We start from the raw sequence: 19,524 nt of genomic DNA, 5'->3' as shown, positions 1-19,524 counted from the left end.
CAGGGGGACGTAGGGCCCTCGCACAACAGCGCAAATCGTACCGGGCCAAACCGAGAATCCGGTAAAAGTAATTTTGAGGTCTTATTGAGTGTGCCAATTTTCAAGAGTTTTCTATCCTGTTAAACATGTGAAATATCCATTTAAAATACAGGTGGCGCTATGGCGCTGTTAAAATACATGTATTTGAAATTCTAATTCTACATCAAACAACAGCCTTAGATAAGCAGGCTGGTCAAATTTTGTGAGTTTTTCTCCGTTATAACCTCCTCAAAACACCTGGCATTACCTAGGTTTTCACCTCCTCTTTTGATGTGGGATCTCAAAAATTCAACCATCTGCCATTTCGTCCTCGTTTGAGATATCGACTATTCCTTCACAATTTATCATCAGATATGTTCAATGTTTATTTTTACCAAATACCAAGAGAATTCATCAAATTTGCTAGGAGTAGTTTGACAATGTACACAAAAAATGTGTGTAAAATGCAGATATTTCAAAATGGCCGACTTCCTGTTGGGCGGAGTCAGTCCTACCAATGCTGAAAATGTGTGTAATGATGTCTTTTGTGTTTTTGCCAAGTTTCATGAATTTTCAATAATCTGTTTTCTGACCATGTCATGGTTTCACTTTGGTTTAGTGTTGCGTCTCTAGTGACTCAATTGCTCGCCATTGGGTCACCGTTTTACCGATCAACTAATCCTTTGGCAGTTATCATCAAATATGTCTGTTGTTCATTTACAGCGAAACAAGAGGTAATCTGACAAAGACTTTAGGAGCAGTTTAAATGAGTTTGTGAAAAATGTGTAAAAATATTACAAATTCCAATATGGCCGACTTCCTGTTGGGCGGAGCTAATACAAGCCAATTGCAAATATGTGCAGGGTCATACTATCTACGATCCTACCAAAATTTGAGAAGATTAGACAAATTTTGACACATCCACAGCTAATTTATTAAATGAACAAATTAGGGGGCGCTGTAGAGTCCGCTAGCTATACATGAAAAAATTGTCAAAATATTTGTAAAGTGTTTTTAGGTCTTATGCAATCTGTCAATTTTCAAGAGGTTTTGAGCATTCCCGTAATGTCAAGTATGCATTGAAACCTAGGTGGCGCTATAGAGCCAATGAAATACGTATACAAGAAATTTTAATTTCAGATTAAACTACTGCTTAAATCAAGCAGGCCTGTAAATTTTCGAGAGTTTTCAACCTTTTTAACCTCCTCAAACACCTACTAACACCAGAATGTATTCACTTCCTGTTTTAACGGGGCATCTCAAGCAATTCAACTGTCCGCCATTTCGTCCTCGTTTAAGATATCGACTATTCCTTCGCAATTTACAATTAAGTATGTTAGCAGTTTATTACAGACAAATATCAAGAGTATTCAACAAATTCCCTAGGAGGAGTTCGACAAAGTATGCAAAAAATGTGTGTAAAACACACTTTTTTCAAAATGGCCGACTTCCTGTTGGGCGGAGTCAGTCTTACCAATACTAAAAACGTGTCTTATGATGTCTCTTGTGTTTTTGCCAAGTTTCATGAATTTTCAATCATCTGTGTTATGACCGTGTCATGGTTTCACTTTTGTTTAGTGTTGCGTCTCCATTAAATTAATTGTCCACCATTACGTCATCAATTCAGCTATCGACTATTCCTTCGCAATTTATCACCATGTATGTCTGGAGCCTATCCACACCAAATTTAGAGGTAATATGACAAAGACTCTAGGAGGAGTTTGAATGAGTTCGTGAAAAATGTGTAAAAATTCCACAAATTTCAAAATGGCCGACTTCCTGTTGGGTGGAGCTAGTACAAGCCAATGGGTAATATGTGCGGGATGATAGTTTCTATGTTGTTGCCAAAAATCGAGAATATTGGAGAAATTTTGAGACAGCTACAGCTAATTTAATGGCCTAAACAAAATAGGGGGCGCTGTAGAGTCCTCTAGCTACACATGAGAAAAACGACAAAATATTCCTAAATCATTTCAATGACTTATTGAATCTGCCAATTATCAAGAGGCTGAGAGCTTTTCATAAATATGATATAAAATAGGTGGCGCTAGAGAGCTGTTGAAAGACGAATTTACGAAATTCCAACTTACGGTCAAAGTATGGCGTAAGCCAAATAGCTCTGTAAAATTTTAGGAGTTTTCAAACATCCTAACCCCTCTGAAACCCAGCGGGAAACTTTTTATTTTGCAACTTCCTGTCAAAATGGCCGACTTCCTGTTGGGCGGAGTCAAATAAAACCTAGTGATTCTTGTTGTTTATGAGGAGGTCAATGAGCGTATCAAAGTTGGTGCACGTTGGACAAACTTCATCCCGGCCACTGCCGACGTTTGGGGGCGCTATAGAGCTCCTGAACTACGCCAAAGTCCAGCCTCTATGGAACTTTACAATTTTCGCCGAGCTTGAGGTCTGTGCCAAAATGCGTGAGTTTTCGAGTATCGGAAATGCCTCAAAAATGGACGCAAAGAGGCAGAATAATAATAATAATAATAATAACGAGTTGTCCCCCTGTCACAGGGGGACGTAGGGCCCTCGCACAACAACGCAAATCGTACCGGGCCAAACCGAGAAACCGGTAGAAGTAATTTTAAGGTCTTATTGAGTGTGCCAATTTTCAAGAGTTTTCTATCCTGTTAAACACGTGAAATATCCATTTAAAATACAGGTGGCGCTTTAGCGCTGTTAAAATACATGTATTTGAAATTCTAATTCTACATCAAAGAACAGCCTTAGATAAGCAGGCCGGTCAAATTTTGTGAGTTTTTCTCCGTTATAACCTCCTCAAAACACCTGGCATTACCTAGGTTTTGACCTCCTGTTTTGATGTGGCATCTCACAAATTCAACCATCTGCCATTTCGTCCTCGTTTGAGATATCGACTATTCCTTCACAATTTATCATCAGATATGTTCAATGTTTATTTTTACCAAATACCAAGAGAATTCAACAAATTTGCTAGGAGTAGTTTGACAATGTACACCAAAAATCTGTGTAAAATGCAGATATTTCAAAATGGCCGACTTCCTGTTGGGCGGAGTCAGTCCTACCAATGCTGAAAATGTGTGTAATGATGTCTTTTGTGTTTTTGCCAAGTTTCATGAATTTTCAATAATCTGTTTTCTGACCATGTCATGGTTTCACTTTGGTTTAGTGTTGCGTCTCTAGTGACTCAATTGCTCGCCATTGGGTCACCGTTTTACCGATCAACTAATCCTTTGGCAATTATCATCAAATATGTCTGTTGTTCATTTACAGCGAAATAAGAGGTAATCTGACAAAGACTTTAGGAGCAGTTTAAATTAGTTTGTGAAAAATTTGTAAAAATATTACAAATTCCAATATGGCCGACTTCCTGTTGGGCGGAGCTAATACAAGCCAATTGCAAATATGTGCAGGGTCATACTATCTACGATCCTACCAAAATTTGAGAAGATTAGACAAATTTTGACACATCCACAGCTAATTTATTAAACAAACGAATTAGGGGGCGCTGTAGAGTCCGCTAGCTGTACATGAAAAAATTGTCAAAATATTTGTAAAGTGTTTTTAGGTCTTATGCAATCTGTCAATTTTCAAGAGGTTTTGAGCATTCCCGTAATGTCAAATATGCATTGAAACCTAGGTGGCGCTATAGAGCCAATGAAATACGTATATATGAAATTTTAATTTCAGATGAAACTACTGCTTAATTCAAGCAGGCCTGTAAATTTTCGAGAGGTTTCAACCTTTTTAACCTCCTCAAACACCTACTAACACCAGAATGTATTCACTTCCTGTTTTAACGGGGCATCTCAAGCAATTCAACTGTCCGCCATTTCGTCCTCGTTTAAGATATCGACTATTCCTTCGCAATTTACAATCAAGTATGTTATCAGTTTATTACAGACAAATATCAAGAGTATTCAACAAATTCCCTAGGAGGAGTTCGACAAAGTATGCAAAAAATGTGTGTAAAACACACTTTTTTCAAAATGGCCGACTTCCTGTTGGGCGGAGTCAGTGTTACCTATACTAAAAACGTGTCTTATGATGTCTCTTGTGTTTTTGCCAAGTTTCATGAATTTTCAATCATCTGTTTTATGACCGTGTCATGGTTTCACTTTTGTTTAGTGTTGCTTCTCCATTAAATTAATTGCCTGCCATTACGTCATCGTTTCAGCTATCGACTATTCCTTCGCAATTTATCCCCACGTATGTCTGGAGCCTACCCACGCCCAATTTAGAGATAATCTGACAAAGACTCTAGGAGGAGTTTGAATGAGTTCGTGAAAAATGTGTAAAAATTCCACAAATTTCAAAATGGCCGAATTCCTGTTGGGCGGAGCTAATACCAGCCAATGGGTAATATGTGCGGGATGATACTCTCCATGTTGTTGCCAAAAATCGAGAATATTGGAGAAATTTTGAGACAGCTACAGCTAATTTAATGGCCTAAATAAAATAGGGGGCGCTGTAGAGTCATCTAGCTACACATGAGAAAAACGACAAAATATTTCTAAATCATTTCAAAGACTTATTGAATCTGCCAATTATCAAGAGGCTGAGAGCTTTTTATGAATGTGATATAAAATAGGTGGCGCTAGAGAGCTGATGAAACACGAATTTACGAAATTCCAACTGAAGGTCAAAGTATGGCCTAAGCCAAATAGCTCTGTAAAATTTTAGGAGTTTTCAAACATCCTAACCCCTCCGAAACCCAGCGGGAAACTTTTTATTTTGCAACTTCCTGTCAAAATGGCCGACTTCCTGTTGGGCGGAGTCAAATAAAACCTAGTGATTCTTGTTGTTTATGAGGAGGTCAATGAGCGTATCAAAGTTGGTGCACGTTGGACAAACTTCATCCCGGCCACTGCCGACGTTTGGGGGCGCTATAGAGCTCCTGAACAACGCCAAAGTCCAGCCTCTATGGAACTTTAAAATTTTCGCCGAGCTTGAGGTCTGTGCCAAAATGCGTGAGTTTTCGAGTATCGGAAATGCCTCAAAAATGGACGCAAAGAGGCAGAATAATAATAATAATAATAATAATAATAAACGGACCAAAAACAATAGGGCTTTGCACCTCCGGTGCAGGCTTCGCCTGCGCCTTCGGTGCTCGGGCCCTAATAATAGGGCCCTCGCACAACAGCGCAAATCGTACCGGGCCAAACCGAGAAACCGGTAAAAGTAATTTTGAGGTCTTATTGAGTGTGCCAATTTTCAAGAGTTTTCTATCCTGTTAAACATGTGAAATATCCATTTAAAATACAGGTGGCGCTATGGCGCTGTTAAAATACATGTATTTGAAATTCTAATGCTACATCAAACAACAGCCTTAGATAAGCAGGCTGGTCAAATTTTGTGAGTTTTTCTCCGTTATAACCTCCTCAAAACACCTGGCATTACCTAGGTTTTCACCTCCTGTTTTGATGTGGGATCTCAAAAATTCAACCATCTGCCATTTCGTCCTCGTTTGAGATATCGACTATTCCTTCACAATTTATCATCAGATATGTTCAATGTTTATTTTTACCAAATACCAAGAGAATTCATCAAATTTGCTAGGAGTAGTTTGACAATGTACACAAAAAATGTGTGTAAAATGCAGATATTTCAAAATGGCCGACTTCCTGTTGGGCGGAGTCAGTCCTACCAATGCTGAAAATGTGTGTAATGATGTCTTTTGTGTTTTTGCCAAGTTTCATGAATTTTCAATAATCTGTTTTCTGACCGTGTCATGGTTTCACATTGGTTTAGTGTTGCGTCTCTAGTGAATCAATTGCTCGCCATTGGGTCACCGTTTTACCGATCAACTAATCCTTTGGCAGTTATCATCAAATATGTCTGTTGTTCATTTACAGCGAAATAAGAGGTAATCTGACAAAGACTTTAGGAGCAGTTTAAATGAGTTTGTGAAAAAAGTGTAAAAATATTACAAATTCCAATATGGCCGACTTCCTGTGGGGCGGAGCTAATACAAGCCAATTGCAAATATGTGCAAGGTCATACTATCTACGATCCTACCAAAATTTGAGAAGATTAGACAAATTTTGACACATCCACAGCTAATTTATTAAATGAACCAATTAGGGGGCGCTGTAGAGTCCGCTAGCTATACATGAAAAAATTGTAAAAATATTTGTAAAGTGTTTTTAGGTCTTATGCAATCAGTCAATTTTCAAGAGGTTTTGAGCATTCCCGTAATGTCAAATATGCATTGAAACCTAGGTGGCGCTATAGAGCCAATGAAATACGTATATATGAAATTTTAATTTCAGATCAAAGTACTGCTTAAATCAAGCAGGCCTGTAAATTTTTGAGAGTTTTTAACCTTTTTAACCTCCTCAAACACCTACTAACACCAGAATGTATTCACTTCCTGTTTTGACGGGGCATCTCAAGCAATTCAACTGTCCGCCATTTCGTCCTCGTTTAAGATATCGACTATTCCTTCGCAATTTATCATCAGGTGTGTTAGTAGTTTATTACTGACAAATATCAAGAGTATTCAACAAATTCCCTAGGAGGAGTTCGACAAAGTATGCAAAAAATGTGTGTAAAATGCACATATTTCAAAATGGCCGACTTCCTGTTGGGCGGAGTCAATCATTCCAATACTAAAAATGTGTCTTATGATGTCTCTTGTGTTTTTACCAAGTTTCATGATTTTTCAATAATCTGTTTTATGACTGTGTCATGGTTTCACTTTGGTCTAGTGTTGCGTCTCCATTAAATTAATTGTCCGCCATTACGTCATTGTTTCAGCTATCGACTATTCCTTCGCAATTTATCACCATGTATATCTGGAGCCTATCCATACCAAATTTAGAGCTAATATGACAAAGACTCTAGGAGGAGTTTGAATGAGTTCGTGAAAAATGTGTAAAAATTCCACACATTTCAAAATGGCCGACTTCCTGTTGGGCGGAGCTAGTACAAGCCAAAGGGTAATATGTGCGGGATGATAGTTTCTATGTTGTTGCCAAAAATCGAGAATATTGGAGAAATTTTGAGACAGCTACAGCTAATTTAATGGCCTAAACAAAATAGGGGGCGCTGTAGAGTCCTCTAGCTACACATGAGAAAAACGACAAAATATTCCTAAATCATTTCAAAGACTTATTGAATCTGCCAATCATCAAGAGGCTGAGAGCTTTTCATAAATATGATATAAAATAGGTGGCGCTAGAGAGCTGATGAAAGACGAATTTACGAAATTCCAACTTACGGTCAAAGTATGGCCAAGGCCAAATAGCTCTGTAAAATTTTAGGAGTTTTCAAACATCCTAACCACTCCGAAACCCAGCGGGAAACTTTTTATTTTGCAACTTCCTGTCAAAATGGCCGACTTCCTGTTGGGCGGAGTCAAATAAAACCTAGTGATTCTTGTTGTTTATGAGGAGGTCAATGAGCGTACCAAAGTTGGTGCACGTTGGACAAACTTCATCCCGGCCACTGCCGACGTTTGGGGGCGCTATAGAGCTCCTGAACAACGCCAAAGTCCATCCGCTATGGAACTTTAAAATTTTCGCCGAGCTTGAGGTCTGTGCCAAAATGCGTGAGTTTTCGAGTATCGGAAATGCCTCAAAAATGGACGCAAAGAGGCAGAATAATAATAATAACGAGTTGTCCCCCTGTCACAGGGGGACGTAGGGCCCTCGCACAACAGCGCAAATCGTACCGGTCCAAACCGAGAAACCGGTGAAAGTAATTTTGAGGTCTTATTAAGTGTGGTAATTTTCAAGAGTTTTCTATCCTGCCAAAAATGTGAAATACCCATTTAAAATACAAGTGGCGCTATAGAGCTGTTAAAATACATGTATTTGAAATTCTAATTCTAGATCAAACAACAGCCTCAGATAAGCAGGCCGGTCAAAGTTTGTGAGCTTTTCTCTCTTATAACGTCCTCAAAACTCCTAGCATTACCTATGTGTCAACCTCCAGTTTTGATGTGGCATCTCAAACATTCAACCGTCCGCCATTCCCTCCTCGTTTAAGATATCGACTATTTCTTCACAATTTATCATCAGATATGTTCAATGTTTATATTTACCAAATACCAAGAGAATTCAACAAAATTTCTAGGAGTAGTTTGACAACATACGCAAAAAATGTATGCAAAATTCAGATATTTCAAAATGGCCGACTTCCTGTTGGGCGGAGTCAGTCCTACCAATACTGAAAACGTGTCTAATGATGTCTCTTGTGTTTTTGCCAAGTTTCATGAATTTTTAATCATCTGTGTTCTGACTGTGTCATGGTTTCACTTTGGTTTAGTGTTGCGTCTCTATTCAATCAATTGCTCGCCATTACGTCACCGTTTTAGCGATCAACTATTCCTTTGGCAATTTTCATCAACTGTGTCTGATGTTCATTCTCAGCTAATTTAGAGGTAATCTGACAAAGACTTTAGGAGCAGTTTAAATGAGTTTGTGAAAAAAAGTGTAAAAATATTACAAAATCCAATATGGCCGACTTCCTGTTGGGCGGAGCTAATACAAACCAATTGCAAATATGTGCAGAGTCATAGTATCTACGCTCCTACCAAAATTTGAGAAGATTAGACAAATTGTGACACATCCACAGCTAATTTATTAAACGAATAAATTAGGGGGCGCTATAGAGTCCGCTAGCTACACATGAAAAAATTATCATAATATTTGTAAAGTGTTTTTAGATCTTATGGAATCTGACAATTTTCAAGAGTTTTTGAGCATTTCTGTAATGTCAAATATGCATTGAAACCTAGGTGGCGCTATAGAGCCAATGAAATATGTATATATGAAATTTCAATTTTTAATCAAAGGACCGCTTAAATCAAGCAGGCCTGTAAAGTTTCGTGAGTGTTCAACCTGTTTAACCTCCTCAAACACCTACCAACACCAGAATGTATTTACTTCCTATTTTAATGGGGTATCTCCAGCAATTCAACTGTCCGCCATTTCTTCCTCGTTTAAGATATCGACTATTCCTTCGCAATTTATCATCACGGATGGTAGTAGTTTATTGCTGACAAATATCAAGAGTATTCAACAAATTCCCTAGGAGGAGTTCGACAAAGTATGCAAAAAATGTGTGTAAAATGCATGTTTTTCAAAATGGCCGACTTCCTTTTGGGCGGAGTCAATCCTATCGACACTGAAAATGTGTGTAATGATGTCTTTTATGTTTTTGCCAAGTTTCATGAATTTCCAAGCAGCTGTATTCTGACCATGCTAATGTTTCTATTTGGTTTAGTGTTGTGTCTCCATTAAATCAATTGCCCGCCATTACGTCATCGTTTCAGCTATCGACTATTCCTTCGCAATTTAGCACCACGTATGTCTGGAGACTATCCACAGACAATTTAGTTGTAATCTGACAAAGACTCTAGGAGGAGTTCGAATGAGTTCGTGAAAAATGTGTAAAAATTTAACATTTTTCAAAATGGCCGACTTCCTGTTGGGCGGAGCTAATACATGCCAATGGGTATTATGTGTGGCATCGTAATATCTATTTTTCTACCAAAAATCTTGAACATTGGGGAAAATTTGTGACAGCTACCGCTAATTTATTAGCCTAAACCAAATAGGGGGCGCTGTAGAGTCATTTAGCTCCACATTAGAAAAACGATTACATTTCTCGAAATCATTTAAAGGCATTATTGGGTCTGCTTATTTAGAAGAGGCTAAGAGCTTTCTATAAATGTCATATAAAATAGGTGGCGCTAGAGAGCTGATAAATTATGAATATGAAAAATTCCAATTTTACATCAAAGTACAGCCTATGCCCAATATGCCTGTGAAATTTTATGAGTTTTCGAACATCGTAACCCACCCAAAACACCACAGGAAACTTTTTATTTTGCGACTTCCTGCCAAAATGGCCGACTTCCTGTTAGGCCGAGTCAAATAAATCCAAGTGATTCTTGATCGGTATAATGAGGTCAATGAGTGTACCAAAGTTGGTGCACATTGGACAAACTTTATCCCGGCCACTAGCAACGTTTGGGGGCGCTATAGAGCTCCTGATCAACGCCCAAGCCCAGGAACTGTGAAATTTCAAATTTTTCACCGGCTTTGATGTCTGTGCCAAAATGCAAGAGTTTTCGAGTATCAGAAAGGCCTCAAAAATGGGCGCGAAGTTTAAAAATAAAAATAATAATAATAATAATAATAATAATAAACGGACCAAAAACAATAGGGCTTTGCACCTCCGGTGCAGGCTTCGCCTGCGCCTTCGGTGCTCGGGCCCTAATAACGAGTTGTCCCCCTGTCACAGGGGGACGTAGGGCCCTCGCACACCAGTGCAAATCGTACCGGGCCAAACCGAGAAACCGGTGAAAATAATTTAGAGGGCTTATTGAGTGTGACAATTTTTAAGAGTTTTCTATCCTGCCAAACATGTAAAATATTCATTTAAAATATAGGTGGCGCTATAGAGTTGTGAAAACACATGTGTTCGGAATTTTAATTCTAGATCAAACAACAGCCTCAGATAAGCAGGACGGTCAAATTTTCTTAGCTTTTCTCTGTTATAACCTCCTCAAAACGACTAGCATTACCTAGGTGTCAACTTCCTGTTTCGAGGTGGCATCTCAAAAATTCAACCATCTGCCATTTCGTCCTGGTTTGAGATATCGACTATTCCTTTACAATTTATCATCAGATATGTTCAATGTTTATTTTTACCAAATACCAAGAGAATTCATCAAATTTGCTAGGAGTAGTTTGACAATGTACACAAAAAATGTGTGTAAAATGCAGATATTTCAAAATGGCCGACTTCCTGTTGGGCGGAGTCAGTCCTACCAATGCTGAAAATGTGTGTAATGATGTCTTTTGTGTTTTTGCCAAGTTTCATGAATTTTCAATAATCTGTTTTCTGACCATGTCATGGTTTCACTTTGGTTTAGTGTTGCGTCTCTAGTGACTCAATTGCTCGCCATTGGGTCACCGTTTTACCGATCAACTAATCCTTTGGCAATTATCATCAAATATGTCTGTTGTTCATTTACAGCGAAATAAGAGGTAATCTGACAAAGACTTTAGGAGCAGTTTAAATTAGTTTGTGAAAAATTTGTAAAAATATTACAAATTCCAATATGGCCGACTTCCTGTTGGGCGGAGCTAATACAAGCCAATTGCAAATATGTGCAGGGTCATACTATCTACGATCCTACCAAAATTTGAGAAGATTAGACAAATTTTGACACATCCACAGCTAATTTATTAAACAAACGAATTAGGGGGCGCTGTAGAGTCTGCTAGCTACACATGAAAAAATTATCACAATATTTGTAAATTGTTTTAAGGTCTTATAGAATCTGACAATTTTCAAGAGTTTTTGAGCATTCCCGTAATGTCAAATATGCATTGAAACCTAGGTGGCGCTATAGAGCCAATGAAATACGTATATATGAAATTTGAATTTTTGATCCAAGTACCACTTAAATCAAGCAGGCCTGTAAAGTTTCGAGAGTTTTCAACCTTTTTAACCTCCTCAAACACCTACCAACACCAGAATGTATTCACTTCCTGTTTTAATGAGGTATCTCCAGCAACTCAACTGTCCGCCATTTCGTCGCCGTTTAAGATATCGACTATTCCTTCGCAATTTATCATCAGGTGTGTTAGTAGTTTATTTCAGACAAATATCAAGAGTATTCAACAAATTCCCTAGGAGGAGTTCGACAAAGTATGCAAAAAATGTGTGTAAAATGCACATATTTCAAAATGGCCGACTTCCTGTTGGGCGGAGTCAGTCTTACCAATACTAAAAACGTGTCTTATGATGTCTCTTGTGTTTTTACCAAGTTTCATGAATTTTCAATCATCTGTGTTATGACTGTGTCATGGTTTCACTTTGGTCTAGTGTTGCGTCACCATTAAATTAATTGTCCGTTATTACGTCATCGTTTCAGCTATCGACTATTCCTTCGCAATTTATCACCATGTATGTCTGGAGCCTATCCATACCAAATTTAGAGGTAATATGACAAAGACTCTAGGAGGAGTTTGAATGAGTTCGTGAAAAATGTGTAAAAATTCCACAAATTTCAAAATGGCCGACTTCCTGTTGGGCGGAGCTAGTACAGGCCAAAGGGTAATATGTGCGGGATGATAGTTTCTATGTTGTTGCCAAAAATCAAGAATATTGGACAAATTTTGAGACAGCTACAGCTAATTTAATGGCCTAAACAAAATAGGGGGCGCTGTAGAGTCCTCTAGCTACACATGAGAAAAACGACAAAATATTCCTAAATCATTTCAAAGACTTATTGAATCTGCCAATCATCAAGAGGCTGAGAGCTTTTCATAAATATGATATAAAATAGGTGGCGCTAGAGAGCTGATGAAAGACGAATTTACGAAATTCCAACTTACGGTCAAAGTATGGCCAAGGCCAAATAGCTCTGTAAAATTTTAGGAGTTTTCAAATATCCTAACCACTCCGAAACCCAGCGGGAAACTTTTTATTTTGCAACTTCCTGTCAAAATGGCCGACTTCCTGTTGGGCGGAGTCAAATAAAACCTAGTGATTCTTGTTGATTATGAGGAGGTCAATGAGCGTACCAAAGTTGGTGCACGTTGGACAAACTTCATCCCGGCCACTGCCGACGTTTGGGGGCGCTATAGAGCTCCTGAACAACGCCAAAGTCCAGCCTCTATGGAACTTTAAAATTTTCGCCGAGCTTGAGGCCTGTGCCAAAATGCGTGAGTTTTCGAGTATCGGAAATGCCTCAAAAATGGACGCAAAGAGGCAGAATAATAATAATAATAATAAACGGACCAAAAACAATAGGGCTTTGCACCTCCGGTGCAGGCTTCGCCTGCGCCTTCGGTGCTCGGGCCCTAATAACGAGTTGTCCCCCTGTCACAGGGGGACGTAGGGCCCTCGCACAACAGCGCAAATCGTACCGGGCCAAACCGAGAAACCGGTAGAAGTAATTTTAAGGTCTTATTGAGTGTGCCAATTTTCAAGAGTTTTCTATCCTGTTAAACACGTGAAATATCCATTTAAAATACAGGTGGCGCTTTAGCGCTGTTAAAATACATGTATTTGAAATTCTAATTCTACATCAAACCACAGCCTTAGATAAGCAGGCCGGTCAAATTTTGTGAGTTTTTCTCCGTTATAACCTCCTCAAAACACCTGGCATTACCTAGGTTTTGACCTCCTGTTTTGATGTGGCATCTCACAAATTCAACCATCTGCCATTTCGTCCTCGTTTGAGATATCGACTATTCCTTCACAATTTATCATCAGATATGTTCAATGTTTATTTTTACCAAATACCAAGAGAATTCAACAAATTTGCTAGGAGTAGTTTGACAATGTACACAAAAAATGTGTGTAAAATGCAGATATTTCAAAATGGCTGACTTCCTGTTGGGCGGAGTCAGTCCTACCAATGCTGAAAATGTGTGTAATGATGTCTTTTGTGTTTTTGCCAAGTTTCATGAATTTTCAAAAATCTGTTTTCTGACCGTGTCATGGTTTCACTTTGGTTTAGTGTTGCGTCTCTAGTGAATCAATTGCTCGCCATTGGGTCACCGTTTTACCGATCAACTAATCCTTTGGCAATTATCATCAAATATGTCTGTTGTTCATTTACAGCGAAATAAGAGGTAATCTGACAAAGACTTTAGGAGCAGTTTAAATTAGTTTGTGAAAAATTTGTAAAAATACTACAAATTCCAATATGGCCGACTTCCTGTTGGGCAGAGCTAATACAAGCCAATTGCAAATATGTGCAGGGTCATACTATCTACGATCCTAGCAAAATTTGAGAAGATTAGATAAATTTTGACACATCCACAGCTAATTTATTAAACAAACGAATTAGGGGGCGCTGTAGAGTCTGCTAGCTATACATGAAAAAATTGTCAAAATATTTGTAAAGTGTTTTTAGGTCTTATGCAATCTGTCAATTTTCAAGAGGTTTTGAGCATTCCCGTAATGTCAAATATGCATTGAAACCTAGGTGGCGCTATAGAGCCAATGAAATACGTATACAAGAAATTTTAATTTCAGATGAAAGTACTGCTTAATTCAAGCAGGCCTGTAAATTTTCAAGAGTTTTCAACCTTTTTAACCTCCTCAAACACCTACTAACACCAGAATGTATTCACTTCCTGTTTTAACGGGGCATCTCAAGCAGTTCAACTGTCCGCCATTTCGTCCTCGTTTAAGATATCGACTATTCCTTCGCAATTTATCATCAGGTGTGTTACTAGTTTATTACTGACAAATATCAAGAGTATTCAACAAATTCCCTAGGAGGAGTTCGACAAAGTATGCAAAAAATGTGTGTAAAATGCACATATTTCAAAATGGCCGACTTCCTGTTGAGCGGAGTCAATCATTCCAATACTAAAAACGTGTCTTATGATGTCTCTTGTGTTTTTACCAAGTTTCATGATTTTTCAATAATCTGTTTTATGACTGTGTCATGGTTTCACTTTGGTCTAGTGTTGCGTCTCCATTAAATTAATTGTCCGCCATTACGTCATTGTTTCAGCTATCGACTATTCCTTCGCAATTTATCACCATGTATGTCTGGAGCCTGTCCACACCAAATTTAGAGGTAATATGACAAAGACTCTAGGAGGAGTTTGAATGAGTTCGTGAAAAATGTGAAAAAATTCCACAAATTTCAAAATGGCCGACTTCCTGTTGGGCGGAGCTAGTACAAGCCAACGGGTAATATGTGCGGGATGATAGTTTCTATGTTGTTGCCAAAAATCGAGAATATTGGAGAAATTTTGAGACAGCTACAGCTAATTTAATGGCCTAAACAAAATAGGGGGCGCTGTAGAGTCCTCTAGCTACACATGAGAAAAACGACAAAATATTCCTAAATCATTTCAAAGACTTATTGAATCTGCCAATCATCAAGAGGCTGAGAGCTTTTCATAAATATGATATAAAATAGGTGGCGCTAGAGAGCTGATGAAAGACGAATTTACGAAATTCCAACTTACGGTCAAAGTATGGCCTAAGCCAAATAGCTCTGTAAAATTTTAGGAGTTTTCAAACATCCTAACCACTCCGAAACCCAGCGGGAAACTTTTTATTTTGCAACTTCCTGTCAAAATGGCCGACTTCCTGTTGGGCGGAGTCAAATAAAACCTAGTGATTCTTGTTGTTTATGAGGAGGTCAATGAGCGTACCAAAGTTGGTGCACGTTGGACAAACTTCATCCCGGCCACTGCCGACGTTTGGGGGCGCTATAGAGCTCCTGAACATCGCCAAAGTCCAGCCTCTTTGGAACTTTAAAATTTTCGCCGAGCTTGAGGCCTGTGCAAAAATGCGTGAGTTTTCGAGTATCGGAAATGCCTCAAAAATGGACGCAAAGAGGCAGAATAATAATAATAATAACGAGTTGTCCCCCTGTCACAGGGGGACGTAGGGCCCTCGCACAACAGCGCAAATCGTACCGGGCCAAACCGAGAAACCGGTAAAAGTAATTTTGAGGTCTTATTGAGTGTGCCAATTTTCAAGAGTTTTCTATCCTGTTAAACACGTGAAATATCCATTTAAAATACAGGTGGCGCTTTAGCGCTGTTAAAATACATGTATTTGAAATTCTAATTCTACATCAAAGAACAGCCTTAGATAAGCAGGCCGGTCAAATTTTGTGAGTTTTTCTCCGTTATAACCTCCTCAAAACACCTGGCATTACCTAGGTTTTGACCTCCTGTTTTGATGTGGCATCTCACAAATTCAACCATCTGCCATTTCGTCCTCGTTTGAGATATCGACTATTCCTTCACAATTTATCATCAGATATGTTCAATGTTTATTTTTACCAAATACCAAGAGAATTCAACAAATTTGCTAGGAGTAGTTTGACAATGTACACAAAAATGTGTGTAAAATGCAGATATTTCAAAATGGCTGACTTCCTGTTGGGCGGAGTCAGTCCTACCAATGCTGAAAATGTGTGTAATGATGTCTTTTGTGTTTTTGCCAAGTTTCATGAATTTTCAAAAATCTGTTTTCTGACCGTGTCATGGTTTCACTTTGGTTTAGTGTTGCATCTCTAGTGAATCAATTGCTCGCCATTGGGTCACCGTTTTACCGATCAACTAATCCTTTGGCATTTATCATCAAATATGTCTGTTGTTCATTTACAGCGAAATAAGAGGTAATCTGACAAAGACTTTAGGAGCAGTTTAAATGAGTTTGTGAAAAATGTGTAAAAATATTACAAATTCCAATATGGCCGACTTCCTGTTGGGCGGAGCTAATACAAGCCAATTGCAAATATGTGCAGGTCATACTATCAACGATCCTACCAAAATTTGAGAAGATTAGACAAATTTTGACACATCCACAGCTAATTTATTAAACGAACCATATAGGGGGCGCTGTAGAGTCCGCTAGCTATACATGAAAAAATTGTCAAAATATTTGTAAAGTGTTTTTAGGTCTTATGCAATCTGTCAATTTTCAAGAGGTTTTGAGCATTCCCGAAATGTCAAATATGCATTGAAACCTAGGTGGCGCTATAGAGCCAATGAAATACGTATATATGAAATTTTAATTTCAGATCAAAGTACTGCTTAAATCAAGCAGGCCTGTAAATTTTTGAGAGTTTTTAACCTTTTTAACCTCCTCAAACACCTACTAACACCAGAATGTATTCACTTCCTGTTTTAACGGGGCATCTCAAGCAATTCAACTGTCCGCCATTTCGTCCTCGTTTAAGATATCGACTATTCCTTCGCAATTTATCATCAGGTTTGTTAGTAGTTTATTACTGACAAATATCAAGAGTATTCAACAAATTCCCTAGGAGGAGTTCGACAAAGTATGCAAAAAATGTGTGTAAAATGCACATATTTCAAAATGGCCGACTTCCTGTTGGGCGGAGTCAATCATTCCAATACTAAAAACGTGTCTTATGATGTCTCTTGTGTTTTTACCAAGTTTCATGATTTTTCAATAATCTGTTTTATGACTGTGTCATGGTTTCACTTTGGTCTAGTGTTGCGTCTCCATTAAATTAATTGTCCGCCATTACGTCATCGTTTCAGCTATCGACTATTCCTTCGCAATTTATCACCATGTATGTCTGGAGCCTATCCATACCAAATTTAGAGCTAATATGACAATGACTCTAGGAGGAGTTTGAATGAGTTCGTGAAAAATGTGTAAAAATTCCACAAATTTCAAAATGGTCGACTTCCTGTTGGGCGGAGCTAGTACAAGCCAAAGGGTAATATGTGCGGGATGATAGTTTCTATGTTGTTGCCAAAAATCGAGAATATTGGAGAAATTTTGAGACAGCTACAGCTAATTTAATGGCCTAAACAAAATAGGGGGCGCTGTAGAGTCCTCTAGCTACACATGAGAAAAATGACAAAATATTCCTAAATAATTTCAAAGACTTATTGAATCTGCCAATCATCAAGAGGCTGAGAGCTTTTCATAAATATGATATAAAATAGGTGGCGCTAGAGAGCTGATGAAAGACGAACTTACGAAATTCCAACTTACGGTCAAAGCATGGCCAAGGCCAAATAGCTCTGTAAAATTTTAGGAGTTTTCAAACATCCTAACCACTCCGAAACCCAGCGGGAAACTTTTTATTTTGTGACTTCCTGTCAAAATGGCCGACTTCCTGTTGGGCGGAGCCAAATAAAACCAAGTGATCCTTGTTCTTTATGAGGAGGTCAATGAGCGTACCAAAGTTGGTGCACATTGGACAAACTTTATCCCGGCCACTGCTGACGTTTGGGGGCGCTATAGAGCTCCTGAACCACGCCAAAGTCCATGCTCTATGGAACTTTAAAATTTTCGCCGAGTTTGAGGCCTGTGCCAAAATGCGTGAGTTTTCGAGTATCGGAAATGCCTCGAAAATGGGCGAAAGTGTCCGGAATAATAATAATAATAATAATAATCCTTCCAAAAACAATAGGGCTTTGCACCTCCGGTGCAGGCTTCGCCTGCGCCTTCGGTGCTCGGGCCCTAATAAACGGACCAAAAACAATAGGGCTTTGCACCTCCGGTGCAGGCTTCGCCTGCGCCTTCGGTGCTCGGGCCCTAATAATAATAATAATAATAAACGGACCAAAAACAATAGGGCTGTGCACCTCCGGTGCAGGCTTCGCCTGCGCCTTCGGTGCTCGGGCCCTAATAATAATAAACGGACCAAAAACAATAGGGCTTTGCACCTCCGGTGCAGGCTTCGCCTGCGCCTTCGGTGCTCGGGCCCTAATAAAACAGAATTTCATAGGGCCTTGAAAGAAGCTTCAGAAGACTCACCTGCTGTTGAGGAGGGAAGGTGTGTAGGTGGGGATGTAGTCTAAATGTGCCCTCACATCAAACCTGTCAATCATGTTGTTGGTATCGCCCTGCCAAGGCATCCTGCAAAGAAATGCAGACAATCATCTTCACACAAAGACACTAATTTCTCTATTTATATCACCTTATCTGCAGCAAAACATTATTTAATAGTGATGTAACAAAGCATCGTTGCATGGTTCTGTTTAAAAATGTAATATAGTTGCACTGTTTGAACACCAGAGGCCGCAATCCCACTAGTGCAGGCTAGAGAGTCAGTGGGCGTAAGCTAAGGACAGAGGATAAGTCAGTCATTTTTGTCTAAATCCAATTAGATAAGCGTTTTTTTTCCCGCTATGTGGGGCTTAGTGCTGGACGATATGGCCAAAATTTATATCACGATATACTCCTTAAATTTCGGTCGATACGATATAATTTCGATATTGATATAAATACTTTGAAGGCCTCAGAAAACTGCTAAGAAGCCCTGCAATCCCTGCAGCACTGCGAATTTAAATTATTATATAACTGTGTATTTGCACTTTTTGTATTGCTGGCATCAGATACCCTCATTATATGCACATCTATCTATCGATCTATCTATCTAATGGAAATCTGTACCTACTACTGTCTGAAAATTTAATTTAAGCCTTTGAAACCTCCTTTCACAAAAACTTTAATACTTTAGAAATAAAAGTAGTCAAAATAAATGAATGCTCAATATTATTTGCATATAGCAAAATAATAACATGACATCCCTGTCAAACATAAGCCTATATAACTATTACCAATAAAAATAATTTTAAATTACAACAGAGGCAGAGCTTCTTATTCTTTGTTAACAAATTTAACAGATTAAAACAAAAGTGTTTCAACTAGGATATAGAATACAAGAAGCATTTATATACATAAAAGCAACAAGATTTTCCCGTCAAATAAACAAACCTACAGGCTCTATCAAGTATGAATAACTTAGTTACAACATAAGCTATAAAAGTGCTTCAGTCAGTATAAGAAAAATATTGTATGTAGTGGAGTTGCTTGAAGTGGTGGAACAGATTAGATGTATTAACATTACCGCTGCTGGTCGGCTGCACTCTCCGGCACAATTTGCAGCAAAGCGGCAAGGGAACGGACCCGCGGCCGAGCGAGCGGACCCGCGGCCGGCCTCGAGGACCCGCGGCCGAGCGAGCGGACCCGCGGCCGGCCTCGAGGACCCGCGGCCGAGCGAGCGGACCCGCGGCCGGCCTCCGGGGCCGA

At 38.9% G+C, this 19,524-nt stretch overlaps 1 protein-coding gene across 5 annotated transcripts in view; it reads right to left on the bottom strand.

Moving 5' to 3' along the window:
* Positions 1 to 19,524, bottom strand: part of LOC103044492 (CLK4-associating serine/arginine rich protein) — a 61,092-nt gene that overhangs the window by 37,276 nt on the left and 4,292 nt on the right. For all 5 annotated transcript variants that reach the window (XR_007440780.1, XM_049483761.1, XM_049483763.1 and 2 more), the window contains exon 4: positions 18,247 to 18,348. Coding sequence is in view for 4 of the 5 variants with exons in the window: in XM_049483761.1 (XP_049339718.1) it covers positions 18,247 to 18,348 (102 nt within the window). In the remaining variant the exon portion in view is untranslated. The remainder of the gene's footprint in view (positions 1 to 18,246; positions 18,349 to 19,524) is intronic.

Source organism: Astyanax mexicanus, chromosome 9 (genome assembly GCF_023375975.1).
Source record: "Astyanax mexicanus isolate ESR-SI-001 chromosome 9, AstMex3_surface, whole genome shotgun sequence".
Lineage (NCBI taxonomy): Eukaryota > Metazoa > Chordata > Actinopteri > Characiformes > Acestrorhamphidae > Astyanax > Astyanax mexicanus.
Note: the sequence above shows the minus strand (reverse complement) of the source record. Positions and strands in the feature narration are given on the sequence as shown.